We start from the raw sequence: 24,579 nt of genomic DNA on the forward strand, positions 1-24,579 counted from the left end.
TAGCAGCCAGCAGTGCATCAGCTTTATCCCCCTTTCCGTAGAACTTTTGTTTCAATTAATGCAATTTTCGTGTTATCTGACCCTGTTCTAGGTGGCAAAGCTCCTCCCGTTTCTTTTGAGCTTCTTGGATCTTATCGAGGTCTATGGTGTCCCCTTCCCTGGCTGCCATATCCATTTGACATATTTCATTCTGGAGCCTATTTTCAATGAGGATCCTTTCCCTTTTCTTTCGAGCCCCCTCCCGTATAAGGATCCCCCTCCAGGTTGCTTTGGCCGCCTCCCACACACCCCGTTTGGAGATCTCCCCAGTGTCGTTAGCTTTGAAATATTCTCTTATCTCTGTCTCAAGTTCTTCTCTAAAGACAAGGTCTCTCCACAGGGTCTCATTGCACCTCCATTTCCCACCCCTGATCGGTAAGTGTTCCCACTGTATACCAGCTGTGACCAGGTCATGATCAGACCATGTTACTGGGGTGATCTCAGAGTGTGATGTGATGACGTACAGCTCCCGTGAGAGGTAGATATAATCTATTCGGGTAAAAGTATTGTGTGGGGGAGAATAAAATGTGTATCCTCTTGCGTCAGGATGCATTTCCCTCCAAACATCAACCAGCGTTTATACTTGCATCATGCTTATAAAATCATTGTGGTCCCCTCTCATTTCGTTGTTGGCAGTTGGGTTACCCGCTTTACGATCCAAGCTGGGGTCGGCCCATAGATTAAAGTCCCCGCCCAGTACAATATGTCCCGTAGCTTCCAACATTATTTTAGGGATTGGGGGAATAGATCATGGCTATCGTTACCTTCACACTCCCTATAGTTCCCGCCACCAAAAAAGCTTGCCCTTCTACATCTGCCAAGGATTTTGTGACTTGAAATTCAATTCCCTTTTTAATGAGGATTCCCACACCCTCTTTGCGCAAGGGTCCAGAGCCACAGAACTCCAAGCCGTGACGTTTCCCTAGAATAGGCCTCTCCTCCCCCTTCATATACTTGGTTTCTTGCAGGAATAGGATGTCCATCCTGGCTCTCTGGAATTCCCTTAGTACTAGCGACCTCTTGGTGGGTGAGTTAAGCCCCTTAACATTAAGCGTCCCCACTTTCAGGGGGCCCTGTGTGCTAACTTCAGGGGTAGCTATCCGTTTGTGACCTTGGATTATTCATCATAGTATGCCACCATTACCTGTGATTTATGCCCTCAACCAGTATCAATGTTTTCCTCTCCTCAGCAGTAAAAATGCTTCGATCATTTCTTTTCCCACGTCTTGTGACCCCTCCCCCCTGCCCCCCTCTCACCTCATGTGGCGGCGTCCGAGCGGGTCCAGTGAAGTACACTGCACCAGCAACGAACCACCAGCAGGGACCGTTACCTCACGGTCCTTTTGCTAAAATTAACTACTGCATGAGTCTGAGCCCCCAATGCATCCCCCTCCATTTAAATCTCAACTTACAACCATTGAACGTGGGTGTTTGTAGTGTCTGACCATAAAAGGCCTTGATTTAAGGCAATGGTATAGCATAAAGTTAGTTATTGCCAATCCGGATCATTTGCCCCCCCCCCCCCTCCGGGGATGTGTTGCCTCTTCGATATTTTCTCGATCCTTTAACTCTCGGTCTCTTCGGGCCTTGAAGTTTCCATCCTCTTCCTTCGCCTCGTCCTGCGTCTCCGTTGCTCCCTCGTTCATTCGCCTCCACAAGTTCAGATATGCATGCCTTTATTTCTCTTTCAGATTGCAGCCTGATCCTCGTGCCATTGTGTTCGAAAGAAAGGGAGAAGGGGTAGCCCCAACTGTATCTAGTGTCTCGTTCCTTCAACCATTTGTGAGGGGGCCGCACATCCCTCTCAGAGCTAGTGTCATGGCAGACAGGTCTTGATATATGGTTATTTGAGTCCGTTAAGGGTGATCACACCTTCGTGTCTCACTTTCTCAAGAATCGTAGCCTTGTCCTGATACCTGTGGAAGCGAGCCAGGACCGATCTCTGTCTCCCCGGTGGGCCTCCTGCCCCGTGGATCCGCTCTGTTCTTGGTTCATCAATCGCGTCATTAGCTACGAGGATCTTAATGATGTCATGAATCGTTGTTTTTAAGCCCTCTTCGGTCTCCCCTTCCTGCTCCGGAATTCCAAAGAAGCGCAGGTTATTCCGTCTTTCACGATTTTCCAAATCGTCCATTTTTAACTTGTATTCCTCTTCTCGCTGCTCGAGTTCTGTAATTCTGTGTCCTAACTGCGTTTCCAGGGTGTCGATCGAGGCCTGGTTTTTTTCTACACCCTCTAGCCTGTCCTCAATCCTATCCATGCGTTGGGTGATTTTGTCGATTTTGCCACCTATATTGGCTCCCATATTTTTTATTTCCGCCAACAGGGCTGCCACGTCATCCTTCGTGGCTGCTGTCTCACCGTGTGCTGCCGCTTCGGTTGCCATCTTGGGGGAAACGATTTTGTGAATGGGGGAGCGTATGCGTATGTGGTGAGCTTTTCTTTTGCCTGCATATATTCAGGGACCTTTTCCGCCGATTCAGATTTAGGTTTGGAGTGTGAAGATTTCACCCTCGGGCTATGCTGTGCGCGCACAGATTGTTCTCCGCCTCCCGTTGCTATTATCAGGTGGCTCTTTCCGCTCTTGGGATACAGACCAGTTGCCTTTTCCCAGTCTTGAATAATTTGTGTAGCTTACAAGGCCTCCGTTATGGGGGGGGGAGCAGTTGCGGGGTACCCCCTATGTATCAGTCCTGTCATGCACTGGGTCGCTTGAGGAGGCACACGCCCCTGTAACGGAGGCCCTACCTTCAGTCCCAGCGGTCTTTCAGTGATTTGGTGCATTCAGCACAAGATGTTCCTGCCCTAACGAGGCAGAGGTGCTCTGTGGGGGGGGGGTGTCCTCTCACTGGGGTTGGGAAGGCTCCTTAAGGAGATTCGGGGCTATCCCAATGTTTGATCATGGGGGGGGGGGGGGGGGTTCAGCAGGCACGAGTATGTGGGCTGTGGCCGGTGTCCCCGTGTGTCGGGTGAGAGCTGAAGTGGCTTCTCAGAGGGCCCAAAGAAGGACCTGTCACTTATAGTCCGAGCGCTTGGTCTCTTGTAAATGTGGTTCTGGCGCGAGTATGGGTGTTGGGAGCCTCACTATTGTAAGGCCTGAGTTACTAGGTGCACCAAAGTTGCAGCGCCTCTTTCCTTTCAATTATTGCTCTTCCGTTTCCTCCTCTCTCCGCTCTTAATCATTATCCGGATAGGGTTTTAGTTCCTTCAGTGTGCACCCTGTTGCTCAAGCACGTCAAGAAGCTTTCCAGGTGGGGGGTGATTGCAGTCCCCCCCTGTTAGGAAAGATTTCGTAATTGTAGGTAATTTTCCTTCCATGTGGCAACCCCTAAACTTTTTGCTGTTGTTTTTCACCTTGTTCTCGACTTTGCCAGAGAAGTGCAGCCTTCTGCCGCACTCCCCTGGGCTTTCGCTCCTTTCTTACGGGGAAAATGACATGCCCTTAAGACAGTCAGTACCGGGAAATGCTGTTTTCCGTAGTTTCTTTCATCATGTTGCGGCTTTCGTGCAACATGACACAAGAGGGCACTGTAAGCTAAGTTACTGCTCTCTTGGGTCTCTAGCCTTCTACGGGCCATAGATACTCGTTTAGGATTGTAACTGATCGGTGCAAGTGATTCACGGACGGGAATGGTGGCAGCGATCGTTTCTTGTGTTTTGAGCTCCTTTTGGCGTTCGAAGCGCGTTTCTCGCGCTTAACCCAAAATGGTGGCCTGGCTCCCAAAATGGCCAGACCATGAGGCTCCTTTGTCCTGTCTGCTGACCGTCTTGCTCCCTTCACCTTCCCCAGGTCGAGCCGACCCGGGGGCCTTCCTTATTTGGGCATGTACCTTCCCGCGAAACACGGATGCTTTCGCGGGCTTCTACATGCCTGGTGTGTGCCTCCAGGATGTGGGCTGGGATGTCTGGTCCCAATACACATCACATCCTGGGTGCCAGAGAGTCTAGGGTGTTGTGAATGCCTGGGACCACCGTGGTCCGTGATAGGTCCACGAATGGTGCGAGTGTTGATGAGCGGATCTCCCATTGGGTCCCCTCCGTTTTGGCGCGAAGGGAACCGTGGATAAGAGGGGGCTGGAAACACCACTACCATGTCGATCTCCTGAGTTCTCACGAACGAAGGAATACAGGAGCCAAGTATCCTGCAACCAAGAGGCTGAACCGAGGAATCGCTGGTGACCCGCTGAATGACTGCTCCTCTGCACTGCTGTCGCCTTGTGAAACCCTTTTCACCTTTGATCGAACCAGAAGGCCTGTACTGGTACTTCGACCCTTGGAATAGCGGGAACAGCTATTCTCCGCATCTTCACCATCTCCTGCTAGTAAGCCTTCCGAAGCGTCTCTGGGCCATCCAGCAGACTGACCAGCCTACACAGGAGTCTTGCTCTGTAACCGCCGCCAGGTTGTGTAGTATTTCGAGTCCTTGTCACTCTCACACGATTCGTACACTTGGCGTTCCCAGGTCTGAAGTGAGGAGTGTACATTTGGCTCAGATACACACCGCTGCTCCGTTGCCCTGCTGTGGTAACAAACTGTGCGGGTTTCTTCGTTTGGGACGTCTTTTACTTAACTCTGCTGCTGCAGACTCAACACGACGACGAGACGTCCCCTGCTCTTCCGAACCTGCCAGCGACTGAAACTGACGCCGAGAAGCCTGGGTCTGCTTGCATCGGGGACCGGTGAGTAGCATAGCTAGGAACTGGTCGCCCTCCTGCAGGAGCCCATAGCTTTTCCCCGCTGTGTCAAAACAGCACGCCTTTCCGTACTCGCGCTCTGCTTCTGCCCACAGTGGAGGCTGCGCTTGAGTCGCGGAACACTGTTCTTCATTTGTGCACTAAACTGAACTGCCCGATTTCCCTCGAAGAGACTCCCCTTTTGCCCGTTGGCACCAGCGTGTGCAGGTACATTTGAGCACAAGGCTCCACTCTTCGTAGGGCTCGGACTTCCTTTTAGTTAGGTGCCTCTGAAGGCGGACTGGGTCTAAGCATTATTTCGCACTGCCTGTTTTCCTTCCCCTTTAGGTGGACTACACATTTCGTGCATCTAACGCTTGAGACTTGTTTGTATTTGTATATATATTGTATTGGTATGGTATGTGTTGGTTTACTAGAGTTGTATTGTGATTTCTCGCTACGGTCATTGTTTTAAAGGCCTTGGAATAAATGTGTATATATTTTTGATATAACACCTGTTTGGAGTAGTTTGTAGGTGTCCTTGCTTTGTGTGCTCATTGTGGGCTTTCAGTCACCCTCACCCCTCTTGAGACCTAGTCTTGACCGCCGCGATCGCTACCTTGATTGGTCTGGCTTGTCCAGAGGTTACCCTGTTCCAAGTAATTAGGTTGGCCTTCTGAACTTCTGCGCCACCAGGACAGAGTTCAGAAATCCGTCTTAACACCCCCCCACACCTCCTTCTGAAGGCACCGCTGGCGCAGGCCTCCACCTCCACGCTCGAGGAAACCGCCCGCGGGACTTGCGTGCAGCACGGCCCTCAGCAGAGATCAGAACAGGAGGAGGCGGGGGCTCTGACCCGCCGGCGCCGAGCACTGGGCCGCCGGAGGGAGAGCTGCGGTTCAGGGCGGACGCGTACAAAACGCAAGTCTATGGGTGGGAGGAGTGGAGCGGCGGCCTACCTTATCCGCGGAGGCGGGCCCGCTCCCAAGTCCTCGCCGGTGCAGTCCTCCACAGAACGGCTAGTATGCATCGAGAGGAGCCAGTGCGTTCAGGCTTGCCAGGCCACTAGCACGCTCCCCCAGGAGAGCAGGTCCACAGGCAGGGGCTGGTGCCAGTCTTAAACTCCAGTTCCTCCTGTGGGGGGGAGGCGCCGGACGCGTCAGTACATCCTCCTGGGGCCTGGTGGTTTCGTTTTCCTTTGCTGCTGGGCACCTCGTCGGCCTGTGACGGCTTCCCCGGTTTCTACCTCAAAAAGCCTCTGATTTTCTCCAAATTTTCTCTTGTCTGGTGGGGCCACACTCGCATGCCCCGTGTCCAATTGGCAGCTCTGGGGGGGGGGTCGCAAAGTGGAGGCTCAGGGCCACTTTTCGGACCTCAGGTGCGGAGCTCACACAAAGAGCAGGCTCATCCGTGCGCCCCCTGGTGGCCGATTGTGTCTATATTTTTAATATAACACCTGTCTGGAGTAATTTGTAAGTGTCCTTGCTTTGTGTGCTCATTGAGGTCTTTCAGTCACCCTTACCCCTCTTAAGACTTGGGGCCTCATCACGACTTGGGCGTTAGTGCCGGCGGTATTACCGCCGGCGGTATTAGCCCTACCACCGAACTCCCCGGCGCTAATAGCGCCGGATCCCGAGTTCGGCGGTAATGTTAATCCCCATTCCCCATTGAGCCCATTCGGGAATGCCCCATTCCCCATTGGGCTCAATGGGGAATTTTCGTGCTCTTACCGCCGGCGGATTACCCGCCGGCGGTGATAGTGCGAATTTTCAGCGGATTTCCCCCCCAGCTCAGAGCTGGGGTGAAATCCGCCGAAGCTCTGATTTGGCGGACCCTTAAATCCGGTGGTAATAGCGCGACCGCCGGATTTAAGGGTTACCGCCAAGGTCGTGATGAGTCCCTTAGTCTTGACCGCCGCCATCGCTACCCTGCTTGGTCTGGCTTGTCCAGAGGTTACCCTGTTCCAAGAAACTAGGCTGGCCTACTGAACCTCTGCCCCTCCAGGTCCGAGTTCAGAAATCCATCTTAACAGACGCCGAGAATGAGATGCAAGCAAAGCCAGGGACGTAGTAGTCAGAAAGCCAAACCGATTACCCAAATGTGTGCTGAGCCCCGCAAGATCACCCTGGAGAAACAGGTACCAGGGTGAACGGGAAGAGTGGAAGTTCGCCGGGGCAACCAGATGAAAGAAGTGGAAAGTGTGAAAGCCTGGAAGGTGACCTTTCCCTAGTAAACCAGCATAACTGGAGATACGAAGAAATAGTGAAGACGTAATGAAAAGGCCTGATTGGTAACTAAAGGGAAAGTAGAAAAGAGAACCCTGGGAAAGAGGGAGAAGACCACTAGAACTCAAAGTTAAAGAGTGGAGAAAACACTCTGATACAGTGCCCCAATGCGTTGCGAATTAAGATTGTCAAGTTATCACAATAAAGGGAGACGTGACCCAATCGGTAGAACACTGAAAGCGAACTACAAATATAAGTAAAAAGAGGCAAACACCTAAGAAAGATTGAGTCTGAAGAAAATGAGAGGACACTTACCGTCATGAGTGTGAGAGAATATGCCAAGAAGAAACATTTTAAATAAATCAGTACAGAGAATATAAGACCCATGAACAGTCGAGAGGAGCTAGAAGAGCTCCTCAAGGAAACGCAAGGGTCTCAGAAGAGCCACATAAGAAATGTATTTTTACACAGAGACATTTGTGTACAAGTATACAAGGAAACACAATAAAAACCATTAGGAAAAAAAAAACGTAAAAGAAAGAGGGCAAAAAGGAAAATGACCAGGAGAGGAGACATTATTTTGGCCTACTTTAGTTATTTATATTAGTGATAGGGTCAGATAGAGTTAGGTTTGGTGTGAGGAAATTTATTTTGGACTTCCTGCTGACAAACTAGCACCTGGAGTTTCTTTGTCAGGCAGGGAAGTCCCCATAGCCAGAGTGATAGATAGACCTTTTCTTTATCATTTCATAAATAAGAGAGTTAAAATATCCAAAATATGCCCGACTCCTCCTCCTGCCCTGCCACACAGTGCCACTGTCCTCTGCTAACCTCCAGCCATTGCTTGCGGGCCTACACCCCTCTGACCACGGTTGAGTCCCTGCACCGCCCTCGGTGGGTTCAGAGATATGGCAATACATTATAGGGAGCAGGTCTGCTGTACTGCAGTATGGCCTGCACCTGTGCCACCACATGCCAAAAACAAACCCCTGACAGCATGTGGCATGACGGTATTAGGAGTCAGGCTTTAAGAGTACTACCCTGGCATACTCTATCAAGAGGCAATGTGAAGGCCACAAAAGACATTTTAAAACTAGATTTAAATTTGCATTTTGGCTCGAGCCACATGTATGCATCATCTTGCTGTTACCTACAATAGATGCTATCTAACCTTCTGCACAAAGCGTTGGAGCACAAAAAGTATATGTTCTTGCCCTCGCTTCCTCCATGCCCAAGATTGCCTTACCCAGCCACCACACACCACTCTTGTGATAGATCGTTCATAGTTCCTCCCCGTTGAGCTCAATTAGCTACTGCCATATTGCCGGCTGTGCAATAGATTTGCTTCCGGAGCCATGAAATCAATTCCTTCCCCCTCGTTGTCTTGACCTTCTTCCTCAAATTCTCATTGAAACAATCCCATAGCAGATTCTATTTTTCTTCATGATCTTGCATGTGGTACATGTGCCAGCCATAGGGTGACCAGATTTAAAAAAAAAACAAAAAAAAAAACGAACAGGCCTTAGACATAGAAGTGGGACTAAAGTAAACAAATACACCTGTAATCCTACTTCCATGTCGCTGGCCTGTTGCAGGGGACGTGGGGATGTGGGGTGGGGGGTGTGCTCAAAGGCACACTCCTCTCATTGGAGGAGAGCGGCCAGGGAGGGGGAGGAAATGGGTGCATGAAAACCATTAACGCCCCCATTCATGCGCAGGAAGAGTCGCGCCGGGCCCGATTTCCGGATTTCGACATCAAAAACCGGGACCGTAGCCAACCACCCTTGTAATCCCGGGAGAGGGTTTATAAATTTAAAAAACTCCCTATACCCGGAATGGAGTTTGATTTCCCAGGACTGTCCCGGGTAAACCGGGATATCTGGTCTCCCTAGCCTACCATAAATTGCTATTGTAGTTATTTCCAGCAGTCACCCCCCTCGTTGGAACCCAGTATCCCCCCTACCCCCCTGCAAGACTGGAGTACCCACCACCCATCAGCGCAGAAGGAATCCAATAGTAGGCAGACTATTGACAAGTACAGGGTGCCATATGGGAGATATTTTTCCTAAATTCCAATATTCCTGGATGGTACGTCAGCTCCACGGGACATATACGGCACCACTCATCTGCTCTGGGAATCTGCAGCACTGGACCGCTTGTATCAGTCCATCTTTAATTTGTCTACCTGAAGCCTCGCTTCCCTGAGCCAGTCTTGTCGTTTTAGATATAAAATGTATTAGACCAGTTATTTGCCTTACATCTTAACGCTAAAAATGTTAAGCAAGCATCTTGCCCACTATGTCCAAATAAAAATATGATGGCGCGACTTAAAACATTTTAAAACTCAGGATGAGTACCAAGATTAACTAGAAAATCATGATCATTTAATTATCATGAACCCTAGTTTCCGTCACAATTGAAATGAGGACTGTATAAACTCGGTTTTTGCAGTGGCTCCCATTCTAGTATCCATTGTGAACCATAATGATTTAGAATCATCAATGATCACGTGATGGCGGAGGGGAGAATTACTGAAAAATTGCCAAGCACAAATACCCTCTGCCCTGTCACCAGTGCATTTGGCATGCACAATTTTTCTGTAATCTGGCCCTGTGTGTATTTGTTGAGATCACTTTTAGCCGACAACAAGAGGGGGGATCTTGCCTCCAGTAACCGATTATTATTGTTCACCAATTCAATGGGTACTAATCTCTGAAGGATGACCGGCCTACTGGACCATTCAGGATTCGCGATCAAACATAGCGCCTTGTAGTGGGATTAATTAGATGTCTGATTTACAGACCCAGCTCATCTAGGAATATGTAATCAACCACCAACTGACTTTTCAAATTAAAAAGAAAGACAAATTTAATAAAGTATCAAAAAAATGATAAAAGGACAAAACAAGCTGGAAAGAGAGGCACATTAATAAGTTAGACGGCCACATACAGTCTCTGGGCAGGAGCGCTCCTAGAGCTGCTTCCTGCCTAGTCGCCAACCTTTAGTCTTCACACATCCCTTGTACGCGCGACTTACTCTCCAAGTCCCGAATGGTCTGGTTGTTGTGCAGTTTGACGGCTCGATGCTGCTCCACCTGGTCCTCCAGCTCAAAGATGGTGTCCTTCATGTCCTTGAGCTCTGCCTCGCTGGACAGGACCCGCTCCTGCAGTGTGCGGTGCGAGCTGCGGAGCTGCTCCTCTTGTCTGGTGCTCAGCTCCTTCGCGTTGCAGCGTTCGGTCTCTACCTGCAGAAGGATTCAGAGTGGTCAAGACTTAAGACAAGTCTGAAACTAAAAGACATAGCCAGAGACTGTGCATTAACATAAGGAACACTTCAGGAGCATCCGTTTGGGAACACTGCCTCCTCCCCTTCCAAACAATAACCTACGTACATTCAGGTTATCTACTACTGCCCCATACACCCGTCATCTGCCCAGTGGCACCAACAGAGCAAGGTGTATCTTCAACCCACTAGTCATAACAATCAGGGTGAGACAGAATGATAAACGCTATTAGCATAATTGACCTAAAAACATTTGACCTAAAACATTTGATCACATTTTTGTTGACCTTTTTTTCGTTCACATTATATGAAATATATGTATGGGGGTGGGTAAGGGTATAGATTAGGTTGAGGGGGTGTGGTGGGTTGCAGGGGGGGGTTTCCCACTGCTTTTTAGACCGAAAAAGGTGCAATAATTTCAATCAAATGCGATTAGGTTAAATGTTTTACGTCAAATAGACTTAAACCTGATAAACAGACCGTGCTACCCCAAAAGTCATCCTTCCATGACGTTCTAGAGAGTTAGCCGAAGGTACGCTCATGTTTTGGTGGGAGACACCTACATTCACAAGGATTTTCCTATGGGACTCCCTGCCATTCACTCTCTCTCTGGAGCAAAACGGTGTCAAGTATCCCAAAGGCCTGGCAATGCACCTTTTCTGCCAAGCATTGCACACTGCCTGCATGCACATTCCCCAACGACTGCCATTTTGTTTTGATGTACTTAATTATAGATACACATTATCCCTCAACCAAGATGCGCGCAGACATTGGGAATGAATTGCTTCCTCGGGAAGGTAGAACTAGATTTCTCTTTTTTTGGGGAAAAATAAAAAGCAAATGTGCTAAAGAAATTCCGAGTTTACAAACTAAACAGAACTTAACTTTTCATAATGTCACTGCAAATAATGCCTTGGGATAAGCGTGTATCTTTTAATTGCATCTGTTTCCAACTATTAACCATTGGTTGTTTTCCTCGGGTACCCTGGCAGCTGAGTGTAGTATACATAAATAATTTGTATTCATAAGAAGAATATACAGTATCAGGTAATAATGTCCCCATACATAATGTCCCCATACACAATGTCCACGTGCATAATGTCCACGTGCATAATGTCCACGTGCATAATGTCGCAGGGAAAATCCATTGGTGACATTATATATGGTGACATTATGTATGGGGACGGGTTGCGGGGATGTTCCCTGCTCCCCTTGAAACAAAAGAAAATGCGGAGGTGCCGGGGTGTCCCGCGCAAGTTCAATGTAATAATGTCTGCAAAAAGGCGATTTTTTTTGTCTGGAGACATTTTTGCAGGGACATTATTACATGGAAACGGATATACGTTACGAAAACAGAGCACTGTGCGAAACTTTTTGTTGACGTGTTTTTCTATTTTAGAAAATGTATTAGGACCCTACTTACAGCCCCTCCACACACCTGCACCAACCCCTCTCTGGTTATGCAGGCTTTCTGAAGCCAATGCCTAGCCATGGAAGCGCAGCGTAAAAGCAGACAAATAACTAAACGTCTCAAACTACGAATACGGACCACTCCCACAGAGCGATGCCATATCAGCATATCCGTGGTGGTGGAGGGTGGAGTCCTAAAGACTGCATATTGCTGGACTAAAATAAGAGATTCACCTTTGTAGGTGGTGGAGGAGCCAGACAGTGCTCGGCAATAGCGTCGCTAGGGACGGACGAGGGGGGGGGGGGCCAGTGGCCCCCCCCGCTGAAATCCTGTGCCCCCCCCAACCTAAAATGAGCAGTGACCATGTTCTCTGTTCATGGTGTTATTTGTGACAGTCACTGAGGCAAATGTCTGCATATCACACAGCAATACTCCTTTCGTCTCAAAGTGAGCAGTGATGGAGCACCTTGTAGCCCCTCCCATCAGAATGTAGCCACGAAACTACTAATGATGGGCCATTATCACTGAATGGTTTTGTTCCTCCATTCTGATGGGAGGGGAAGTGCAGCAGGGTGTGGGTAGTAGGTGTGCACAAAATCCTCTCTGCAGGAGTGCTTGTGGCATCACATTTTTATTATAAGCAGCCCCCCTACTTTTGTCTTTGCCCTCCCTAACCCCCTCTGTGCCACTCCTAAATTTGATTCCTGGCGACGCCACTGGTGCTCGGGTCGGCCCCGCCAAGTGGCCGACTCCAGCTTGACCCACAGATCAAAGTAGCAGTAGCCAAAACATGTGCTGACCCTGCCTGCTCCTCCGAGAAAAAGAAATCCTTGAAAAATAAACTTGCATCTGCGGGCGCCTTATTTAAGGCACATACCCACGCCCTTCTTCACCCGCACACACCTGCATACTCCACGCAGCGTGGAGGAGAGCAGGGAGCCGGCAGGCATGTAGCACGTCTCACTGTTGTCACGTGACCAGACGAACGGGAACATGTTTGGACGCACCGCATGCGCGTGGCAGACAGACTGCAAGCTGGGAATGGGCCATTGCAAACGGCCAGTTTACAGGGTCGGACTGGGACAAGAAATAGGCCTGGTCACCACAAAAAAAGTGGCCCACCGCTCGCCTCAAAGAAGTGGCCCACCCCTCGCCTCACGACCCTTGACCTCTGATGACATCACCAGAAGTGATGTCCTTTGACCCCATAGTGACATCCTGGGAAGCGGTGAAACACAACCTTTCACCCCTTGACAAAACAGGAAGTGGCATCAAATGGCATTGTCCCTAAGTACACTAAATTACTGTGAATCCAAGCAGACATCCAAGGCCAAATGATAATGTTATTGTATAGCACTTACGCTTAAGCTCTTTTTTATAGAAGAAATATGCATACAATATCACCCAACCTGTGGTGGTACTCATTTATCGACCCAAGAAGGATGAAAGGCTTTTTGGAAGAAAAAAAACACATTTTTTTTTCTATTTTTTTTTTCTTCCAAACCAGCCCAGGCATGGCCAGAAACTGGCCCCCACTCCCCAGGGACGATTTCGCCCCGGCCACGGGCCGAAAGGCCAATCCGACCCTGCCAGGTTAGCATTTCAGGTGATAAGAACTGGAGAGACATGTGTGCCCAAAAGCTCAACCCCCTTCTCCAGTTAACTACAAAATATATGCCAAATTCTAAGACAAACTGAACTTTTGGGTTTGTTTTTTTTTGCAAAACTTCATATTATCCATGGTCGCAAGCAGTGATTCTGAACAGTTGACATTGCAGGACCGTGTTATCGTTTATTGCCTATTACATCCCTACGTCAGCGACCTGCAACCTTCGACTCTCCAGATATTTTGAATGACCACATCAACCAGCCCAGGCCAGCAGACGCCATGGTGAAGGAATCCTACATCAGAACTGCAGGTTGCAGACCCCTGGGCTAAGGCCTGAAAAGTACAGTTACAAAGCCCAGAGTAGATGGTCTCACTGACATTACACATTGCACTGCATTCTAGTTCCTGCACGGTTTCTTTCAAGATGGGATAGAGAAAACAAAAAACGTACAATCACTCTTATTGCTGAACAAAGATATACATATTTCTCACAATGATGTGTTGTGTACTTTTTGTGTCAACACATTATATTATTTAAGCTAGTTAAAGCCATACGTTAACATGTATTTCGATCATCTTCTAGAGCCAAAATGTTATAAGGTCAACAGTGCAGACTGGGCTCAAATCCCTGCTTCACTACTTGACTAAAGTGGGTGATCCTTGGAAAATCATTTTCATATCACTATGGATTACCTGCGAAAGAATAAAGATCCCATGTATTTGTCTTGTATTAGGGAGTGAGGATGTAAGATGCCAACATGGGTCTTTTGTGGAGGGGGTGGTGAGGCGGGACACCAGGCATAGGGTTGGAGTTGTAGGGAGTAGAGATGAGAAGACAGGATTCGAGGGATGGACCTTGTGTTTCTTGGTGTGGGGAAGCAGGAGGCCCTGTAGGGATTTTTTGCCTGCTTGGTTTGTATTTGTCTCTTACAGCTCGGTCAAACCACCTGGCTGGGGTCTGGCTCGGCTCTACACAAATTCTCTTGCTCCCCCGCTACAGCATCCAATGGTATCTCAGCACGTAATGCTTAAAATTAAATAACATGTTCTCTGCATAATCCACTGGGTCATGCTTCTCAATAGCAGTGTCATGTATAGCATGATCTTTACACAAAATGTATACTGAGAGCCCAATCCTGCCACTGAATCTGATCCCAGAACTATCTCCTTCCGCAGGCTCTGCCGACAGAGCATGCACCTTCTGCAGGCTCCGTCCACAGAGCATGCGCCTTCTGCAGGCTCTGTCCACAGAGCACGCGCCTTCCGCATGCTCTGTCCACAGAGCATGCGTCTTCCGCAGGCTCTCTCCACAGAGCACGCGCCTTCTGCACGCTCTGCCCATAGAGCACACAGCTTCCATAGAATCTGCTCCCATAGCACGCGCCTTCTGCAGGCTCTGTCCACAGAGCATGCGCCTTCCGCAGGCTCTGCCCACAGAGAACTCGCCTTCTGCACGCTCTGTCCACAGAGCGCGCGCCTTCTGCACGCTCTGTCCACAGAGCGCGCGCCTTCTGCACGCTCTGCCCACAGAGAACACTGCTTCCATAGAATCTGCTCCCATAGCACGCGCCTTCTGCAGGCTCTGTCCACAGAGCATGTGCCTTCCGCAGGCTCTGCCCACAGAGCATGCGCCTTCCGCAGGCTCTGCCCACAGAGCACGCGCCTTCCGCAGGCTCTGTCCACAGAGCACGCGCCTTCCGCAGGCTCTGTCCACAGAGCACGCGCCTTCCGCAGGCTTTGCCCACAGAGCACGCACCTTCCGCAGGCTCTGCCCACAGAGCATGCGCCTTCCGCAGGCTCTGCACCCAGAGCACGCTCCTTCCACATAATTTGCACCCAGAGCATGCTCCTTCCAAAGAATATGCACTATGAGAAACCTGAAGGTACTTGCATCTATTCCCCAAGGATCGTCTGTTCAGGTGGCCAGGGAAAGGCCATTGCTTTTGGATCCCGACCCTGGGGGTGGACAAGTGGTATTCCCCCCTCACAAACACTGACCTACCCTACCCCTCATTAGTCTTCATGGAATATTGTCAAACCTATCCCATTCTTCCCTGTAGTGTCCCACCAAATACGGAGAAGAGTAAGAAACAGCTAAGAGTAGTGCACACTTTCTTTGGCAAACACCACTCTAGTACTGGGACGAAGAAGAGTGGCCTGGAGGCATCTAGTAATGAAGATCAGGCATGTCACACCAACAGGCTGATACAAGGTCAGGCAATTGAGTGTAACCCTTTTCACCTGCAGCTTGTTAATAATGTTAAAGAGTACAAAAGGTGAAGCCCAAAAGCAGACAGAGGGGAAAGACTGCTGTGTTGAAACCAGGCCGAGAAGCAGAGATGCCAGCAAAGAAGCCCAAAGACCTGCAGGAGGGACTAGGTATACATTTGGATGATAAACTCAGTGGTAGTAGTCACTTCTAACAGGTAAACCTAAAAGCCTCTCATACAGAGCCGGTAGCATCAGCTCCCTGGAGCGAAAGGGTGGGGGATATTCGGTTGGCATCTGACTAAGGTTGTACCAGGCAAAAATATTACCCCCTATTATTTATGGAGTTGAAATCTGGGAAATGAAGATTCTTTTGGAAACCAGGAAAGTAGAATCAAGGATACTAAAGAGACTTATTAGATTACCTCTGCGCATATCCATTGAAATGGATTATCTTGAATTTAACATAGTACCATTCAAAGTTAAATTCAACCTTATTTGTCTGAATATGTACTGGAAGTTGGTAAATGCATCTGAAACCACCATGTGTGGGAATTCCATAAAGCCCTATCGATTATGGCTAGATACATGCCCTTGAGCTGCATTGTTGGCATTAAATCTATGGCTCACAGACGACTTGCTTTGGCTCCAGAGAACGCCTTGAATACACAACGGCTATAAGAACGCTATGAAGACGTTATTGATAGGACATCGTATGGAACAGCTACTTATTGACCTAGCTACCAAATGCAACTCTGCAGTTTTTGTTGAGTACATCCAGGAAAGAGTGAATGCCCCAAGGTATATTGAACAGTTTGTTGACAATAACAGTCTAGGACTACATTAAATCAAAAAAGTGAACTTGGCAAAGACGCTAGAGATCCTGGAAGCATGGCAGAAGTTACAGAGGGGTAGAAGACAATGCTGTCTGTGTGGTGAAACACAAATAGAATCTGTCAAACATATACTGACCGCATGTTATGCTTTCTCTGAACTACAGTCAGTAGCCACTGCATTCCCTGATGTGCCTGATATTCTAATCTAGCGGCGCTGTATTCTGCACTGCATTCCCTGATGCGCCTGATATTCGAATCTAGCGGTGCTGTATTCTGCACTGCATTCCCTGATGCGCCTGATATTCGAATCTAGCGGTGCTGTATTCTGCACTGCATTCCCTGATGTGCCTGATATTCGAATCTAGCGGTGCTGTATTCTGCACTGCATTCCCTGATGTGCCTGATATTTAAATCTAGCTGCGCTGTATTCTGCACTGCATTCCCTGATGTGCCTGATATTTGAATCTAGCTGCGCTATACTCTGCATATTTGAATCTAGTGGCACTCAGACTGCTGTATACTGTGAAAAGTTACCTAGTCTATCTACATCCTGCCACCTTAAAACCTTTCAATGCCTGTTAGCCTCAGTTAGCCCGCCTATACCTAGCCTTCCTAAAATACACTGAAATATCTCAATTTTGTACCTAGCCAGTCAGGCGCACCTAGCTTGACGGCACTAAGCAATCTTAAGTGCACCTGCTATCCAAACCGCACCTGGCTTGTTTGTCGCATCCAGGCTGCTCGCTTTTAACCAGTTAGCATGTACTCCCTAAATCTAGTGAAACAAACTATTGCTGCCAACCATAGGATAGCGAAGCTACCTCGCCTCATCACCTCCTCCATCATATTAGTAGCATTATCGCCTAGCTACTAAAGTTAGCATATTGTCCCACAGCACCAGGCCACTCCCTACCCACCACCCCTACCACACCATGCCGGTATCACAACAAATCATAGGACCTATAGTGAACCAATATCAGGAAGATACTATCTTACAAAGGCCCTGTAGTACCGCAGACAGAAACCTTAAACTTCGCGCACGCCTACCTAAATTGCACAAACTACCAGCTAAGAAAATTGAACAACTCAATCTCCCAAAAAGAAAAACACCTACTGTCGAAGCCAATTGTAGAATATACTAGGAAAGATAGCAATCCCAAAAAACTCACACAAAACTGTTCCAAATCCATCACCACTGCTAGTCTCAGTACCATGAACCCCAAACCTGAAAGTCACAAACATCATCTCAAAGGTGCACTCAAACGCTAGGTCGCTCGTAGCACATGCAACAGAGATTTCAGACATCATTCTCGCAGACAACCTCGATTTTCTGGCCATCTCAGAATCGTGGCTTCATGATGCAGCAGGCCCTGCCCTATCATTAGCAGTTCCAGACAATTATACCATCTTACGAGCAGACAGACACACCTCTCGAGGTGGGGGTCTAGCTATCATAGCCAAGCTCAGTCTTGACATGAGAATTACCACAACCCCTATTACGAAATCTTGTGAATGCCTTGCGGTCAAAATTGCCACCACTAATTCCCAAACACTAAACCTCATCCTTATCCTTATCTATAGACCTCCAGGTCCTACTGGAACCTTCGCTGAGGATCTATCTACAACCATATCCAACAACCTAAAAAGCACCTCCCAAACAATAGTGCTAGGGGACTTCAACCTAGGCTATAATGACGCTAAGGATATCCAGTCCACAGCTACAGCTCTGATCCTAGAAGAACTGGGTTTCTCCCAGAAAGTTAACCTTCCCATTCATGACAAAGGCTGCATCCTTGACTGGATAGCGGAACATAACTGGAGTAACCATCACAGATACTGTACCCCAGATCTGGACTGACCACCATCTACTACTATTTACAGTAGCTACGAACTCGGCCACGGCTCAGTCCCCACTTGCCCCTCCCATGCCCACGAGGAACAAAAAACTGATGACTGCGGAAACATTGCTGCCCATCATACTACCACACCTGAACTCGCTCCCAGCGAACACGGATCCAAATGTGCTAGTTGAACAATTTAATGAAACTATCAACACAGCCCTTGACCACATAGCTCCGCTCAAGCTACGTAACAGTAAACCAAAGAAATATCTCAACTCATGGTTCACTCCTCACCTAAAAAAGCTCAGGCTAATCAAAGGAAATCTTGAAACCACCTGGAGACTCTCTCCTTCAGCCGAAAACAAACTCAACCTAGCCAAGGCATCTTCCCAATATAAGAAAGACATCTTACTAGCCAAACAGGAAACGTACAACACCAGAATATCACAATCTAAATCTAGTGTCAGAGAATTGTTCAGCATCCTTAAAGAACTGGAAACTCCTATTGCTCCCCAAGAAAACTGCACCAAGGATAAAAATGGGTGCTCCAGCATACAGTCGGCCCTAACCAACAAAGTAGCCAATCTACAAAATAAAATTGCCCTCAAAAAAGCATCTCTTACACCTCATATCCCACAGACTATAGTTCCACCTCTAAAACCCAAACAAGAATCACGTTTCTGCTTCTCCAAGGTATCGACCATTGAGGTAGAAAAAGTTATCCTGGGACTTAAACCATCCAACTGTAAAGGCGATCAATGCCCTGCCCAATTAATCAAGGATGCTGCGAGAGAATTATCGCCATTCATAACCAAACTCATCCTTTACCACAGGCACTGTACCGAATAACCTAAAAGAGTCCTGGGTACTGCCACTCCTAAAGAAGCAAACCCTTGACCCGGCCATTCCTACCAACTTCAGGCCTATCACGACCGTGCCCTTTCTTCTAAAAATCTTAGACAAAGTGGCATATATGCAAATACATAACTTCCTTGAATCCAACTTTTACTTGGAACACGACAATCCGGATTGCGCCCACAGCATGGGACTGAGACAACCCTAATCGATCTCAAGGCCCAAATAGATCAATGTAGAGACAATGGCCAAGCAGCCCTACTCCTAGACCTCTCAGCGGCCTTTGATTTAGTCGACCATACAGTCTTATGTAGCCACCTAGACTCTGCAGCCCACTTCTCCAAAGAGGCCATAATATGGATCAAGTCTTTCCTGAGTAACAGAACTATGAGAGTCTTCTCTCCTTCAGCCTCAGCAGACCCGATCCCCATAACATGTGGTGTACCTCAGGGATCCTGTGTGTCACCCACCCTCTACAATGTATTCACAAAGCCACTCTTTGACGAAATGGATCATCTGGGTATTGCCTACACCAATTACGCAGACGATACCCAGATCCTCCTCCCACTTTCAGGAGACTACGTCGGGGATCTGGCTTTAGTGAATAAAATCTACAGCATCGTTCAGGCATGGATGGCCACACACGGCCTATGCCTGAACGATGACAAAACTGAACTCATTATAGGCACCCCGACATACATAACCAAACTCAGCCCAGATTATGCCAATTTCATTATCGATGGGAACAACATAAAAGTAGCGAAGGAAGTGGAGACCCTAGGCTTTTACCTAGATGCCACCTTGAACTTTGCTAAACAAGTTAACCCCCTAGCCGCAGCTACCGCATACACATGCAAACTCATCATAGCGAGCAAACAATTCCTTTCTACAGATAGCTGCATCACGCTTGCCAGAGCCCTCATACTATCCAAACTGGATTATTGCAATGGACTATACATTGGGGCTAATAAACAGACTATTCATAAAATCCAGGTCCTCCAGAACAATGCCCTGAGAGCAGCTCTCAAGATTAGCAGAAAGGAGCATATATCCTCGGTAAGAAGAGAACATAAATGGCTATCCACGCAGGATAAAATTCAACTCAAAATTGCCTCCCTCACCCACAAGTGCCTCAACAACAAAGCACCACCATACCTCAAGGATAGGCTACACCCTAGAACCTCGACCAGACCCACAAGAACAGCGAATGCTAACTGCCTACAAGTCCAGCGATTTAAACTCGCGACTATAGGAGGACAGAGCTTCCCAGTCAAGGCAGCGCAGTTGTGGAACTCACTACCCCTTGGCATCAGAGAACCCCAGCCCTTTGTGAAATTCAGGCAGAACTTGATCAATTGGCTGAGAGCAAACGACACCTAACTACCCTGTCCTGACTGTTTCCATTGGCAAACTAACTGAAGCTCCACTGGCACCCCTATACCAGACTATCTATATCAACTTCCTCTTGCACTGGAATGTTCCTGATACCTGTATATTACTGTATATATTATTGTATACTCCCGATAGTATACCCACACCTGTAAAACTGTGTTGTTTCGGGACCTAGTTCCGGCTGTGTATATATATGCCTACTGTATATTGTATATTGTATGATACCCGTGTACTGTTCCTACTTATTATGTACCTGTAACTAAGTTGAGCATATTCTTGTCCTGTGCGCCCTGATGCCCCAGGGAATGGCGCGCCCTATAAATAATAAACTAAACTAAACTAGCCTTAAGCTCAGCAGGTATAGAAGGGACACTGTCGGGTGCGGCTCTGTGGACCATGTACATGAATGGTAATCACAAAGGGTGTATAATCTTCCTTACTGTATTCTTGAGGAAATGTGTGTCCATATAGGGCATCTTGTCACGAGATCAATACAAGGGCGATAGTTAATATCTTTCTTTGTAAGGCTTTTGAATTTTAAAATATTGTAATATGTTGAAATGATCTCTCAGAGGGTGTTTTAATATTTCTTATGATATTTTAATGTGGGATGAAGTATTACAAGTTGACTATATTGACTGTATAATACGACAAATAGATCAAATAAAAAATCCAATAGAAAGTTGCCATTTCAGTGAATGCAAGTAAATACTATCTATAATGAATGCTGAACTGAAAGAAAGATGCAAATGAAGTGAACTACGATGTGCTGAATGGTGAATGAACTCTTTAATAGATTTATCAACCAGCATTTTTATTTTTTTAAAATTTTATTTATGTATTTGTAATGTGCCAGCAGCAGCGGGCATCGGGGCACAACTAATAAAGAGCAGTATGGACAGAATGAAAGGCATGTGAAGGATTAAAGAGTTGGGGGCAGCATTATATGTGCAAAGACAAGAAAGGCTGCCAATTAGAACTGAAAGCATGAGAAAGGGTCACAAGTATATACAAGCCAAGAACTGAGATCAAAAGGTATTACAAGGAATACAAATGTGGGAAGTGCAAGCCTGAGGCAGAAGAGTCTACAAGGGGCCGAGTAGGTTTGGGGAGACTTGTGATTGCGCGACCTGTGATGGGTGGACCGTGCAGACCGACAACTGTGCATAGACCAGGAAGTCTCCCAATATGTAGGGTTACTGGTTGAGTGACCAGGAAACCCTTAACAGTGAATAAACTGCTTCACCAATTGTTTCACAGTTTGTTACAAACCTGAAGGAGGGTCAAACTGACCCAATGTTTTCTTTTTGAACTTTGAGCAAGTGAAACCAACGTGAATGTTATGGGAAAGTCTTGGGGAAGGAAAACTCAGAGGCAAACAACCAGAGATTGCTTCCTTGGAGAAAGGAAACACAGGATCCCCATTGTGTGTATTGTGTTACCTTTGAACTTGGGAAGGAAAAGCCCAGGACCTTAGTTTTGTGTGAACTGTATTATGATTAAACTTTGGGAAGGAGAAGTCCCAGACCTTCATTTAGTGTAAATGGTGGTACAACTGAATTTGGAGAAGGTAATTTCAGAACTTGACCAAACCCTATTTGAATTGGACCTCTATTGGAACTGTGTTGAACTTGAAACATGGAGCCCAAGAAGAACTCAAGCTGAAAGTAGCTTAAGCTTCACTTTTGAACACTTACGCTTATATTTCGTTGAGAAGATTCCCACATTATGTTTTGTTATAGTTGTAAGGACAAGCATAGGTTTTGACACGGACAAACTTTGACTTTGGACAGATAAATACTTAAGTTTCTTAAATCCCACTATAGTATAGGGCAGTTGGGCGTTATACACCATCCTGATCATTAATAACATTTTGTTTAGAATTACACTTCTGTTGTCTGTGTCATCTCTCTTGATACCTTGCCCGTCTCAAAGCACCCAGAGCACGTTCCTAACAGAAAAAGCACCCAGAACAAGCTCCTTCCACAGAATCTCAACCCATGGAGCACAGTCACTCTATAGAATCTCAATCCCAAAGCATGCTCCGCCCACAGAATCTGTAAAAGGAGCAAGCTCCTCCCACAGAATATGAAAATGCAGCATGCATCTTCGAGGAAAGTTTATCATTATTAGTCACTTAATATAGCGCACCTTCAGTTTTATACCCAAAATGTCAATGATATTCATGAAACTCAATTCATTTGTCATGAAATATTTAATCATTTCAAAACTTTCATGTTACCCTCGACACGTGTTTCACCAATTCATTGGTTCATCAGGAGGGTATCAAACAGTTAATTATAATCCATTCACTTGGTTCATTCAGTTAGTTCAATGCAACTTTATATACACTATTGTCTTATTTAGCATGCCTGTTGCAAAGTCTTTGCGGACTAGGAATGTGATTCAGTGGTGCCCCAAAGTTTGTTCAAGACAGATTTGATTTTAACATTTTAGAAGTTCCTCCTTTTTTCCCTTCTCTTATCACTGTGGAAGCTGTACGTTAGTATCTGCAGAGGAGTCTTAATGATTGAGACTGTTGTGGTTTGTGCGGTCATCCGGCTTTCCCGAATGTAGATGCATCTTCCACAGAATCTGAAAACGGAGCACGCTCCTTCTGCAGCTTTGCAGGCCTGTGCAACGTCTTCGACAAAACCTTCAGCTTGAACATTTGCTTTCCAAGGCATCTAGATAATCATGCGGATGTCCTAGAATCTCCACCTTGTTCATGCATTTCCAAGGATGGACATGCCCCTTTAAATTAACCTCTGATCCGTGCATGTGCATGTCCTTTAACAGCAGAGTTTCAATGCCAGGGCTGGAAATTGTTCCTGGGAAATAAACCGGAAGTAGCAGAACCATCAGATATAATACAATGAGACCCCCAGAAAGCACTGACCTAAACTAGCAGAAAGGGTTTAAAAGTGGAATGAAAAAGACCAATCATGCCTTTCTCGCTCACTTATAATGGAACCTCAAAACAGGCACTACAATGACTGTCTTGCTATTCATACACTTGACACAAAGGGACCAAAGGGGGGGGGGGTCTCATGCCTGAGTGTACCCTTATGTATTCGCACAATAGAAGACTCAGGTTGATCAGTTCTGTGGGGGATATTGTAGTCAAATATTTAATTTTGAATTTGGGTTCGCCCTCTTGTGAGGTACTTGGGATTGCTTAAAAACTGCTTCATAGATGAAAAATGATTTTTTTAATTAGGTTTTTCTATCCGCAGAGTATAAAAAGAGACTACATATATGTGTATTTCTAGTGGATACTTGTATTCATTTTTCAAAATTTCCTGGCGATTCAGATCTCCCATATTGTTTCTTCTGCTCTGGTCTTTTTCATAATTTTTTCAGAGTCCAGATAGGAGTATTAGTGGGATCTCCTGGCATTATGCGACCAATTATCCATCTGTCGACACAGCAACTTTTAAGTGTCCGCCCAGCCCTGATGAATGTGGCCTTTACCTTGTCTGTGCCACTGAAACCGGTAGGATGTTTGTGGCTTCCTTACCAGGAACAAACCCAGACGAACAGACAAATTCTTTTCTTGAAACTCGTCGGGCCTTCCTATTTTTGACTCCTCTTCAAAAAAAGATGGGAATCACTAATACTCCTATCTGGACTCTGAAAGAATTATCAAAAAGACTGGTCACAGAACTTAACAATGGGTGCGAAAACTAACACCTCTTTGATATGCAATGTGTCACCTTGAAGCTAGCTCCCGCCTCTCTGTACGAAGGGCAGTGAATGTCATGTCTGGGACAACTGTTTACAGTAGGCAAACTCCCTTTCAGAGGGGTGAAGTATGTGATTTGAGGGAGACGGAGGCCTGTTCTCACCACAAACTTCAAGGGAGACCTGCACTTTGATCACGAGCCACAGAGGGCTCAGTTAACCAGAGAGACACTTTGATCTACAACAAACAGCAAGATGGGTTGGACTTAGGAGTAAATGTTGTCATCTCTTACATTTCTTGTTGCAAAGCACCCTGGTCCTGACCTCACACATAACAGAAGATTGTTGGTGGGCACCCCGGATTGGTTCCAATCACGGGGGCCAATTTGGCTTTAAAAGTGGGCTGAGCCCCTCACTTAGCAGATCTGAAGGTTTCACCCGAAACAAGAAAGAAGAACTCAGAATTGAACCCTAGCTGAAGGTACAGTCTACCTTACAGCTTCTGTCCCCTTGGTCCTTCTCCG

At 47.0% G+C, this 24,579-nt stretch overlaps 1 protein-coding gene across 3 annotated transcripts in view; it reads right to left on the bottom strand.

Moving 5' to 3' along the window:
- SPECC1 (sperm antigen with calponin homology and coiled-coil domains 1) overlaps positions 1 to 24,579 on the bottom strand; it is a 1,474,528-nt gene that overhangs the window by 939,767 nt on the left and 510,182 nt on the right. For all 3 annotated transcript variants that reach the window (XM_069615230.1, XM_069615231.1, XM_069615232.1), the window contains one exon: positions 9,974 to 10,181. In XM_069615230.1, the coding sequence (XP_069471331.1) occupies positions 9,974 to 10,181 (208 nt within the window). The remainder of the gene's footprint in view (positions 1 to 9,973; positions 10,182 to 24,579) is intronic.

Source organism: Ambystoma mexicanum, chromosome 9 (assembly GCF_040938575.1).
Source record: "Ambystoma mexicanum isolate Mex_15411 chromosome 9, UKY_AmexF1_1, whole genome shotgun sequence".
In the NCBI taxonomy this organism is placed as follows: domain Eukaryota; kingdom Metazoa; phylum Chordata; class Amphibia; order Caudata; family Ambystomatidae; genus Ambystoma; species Ambystoma mexicanum.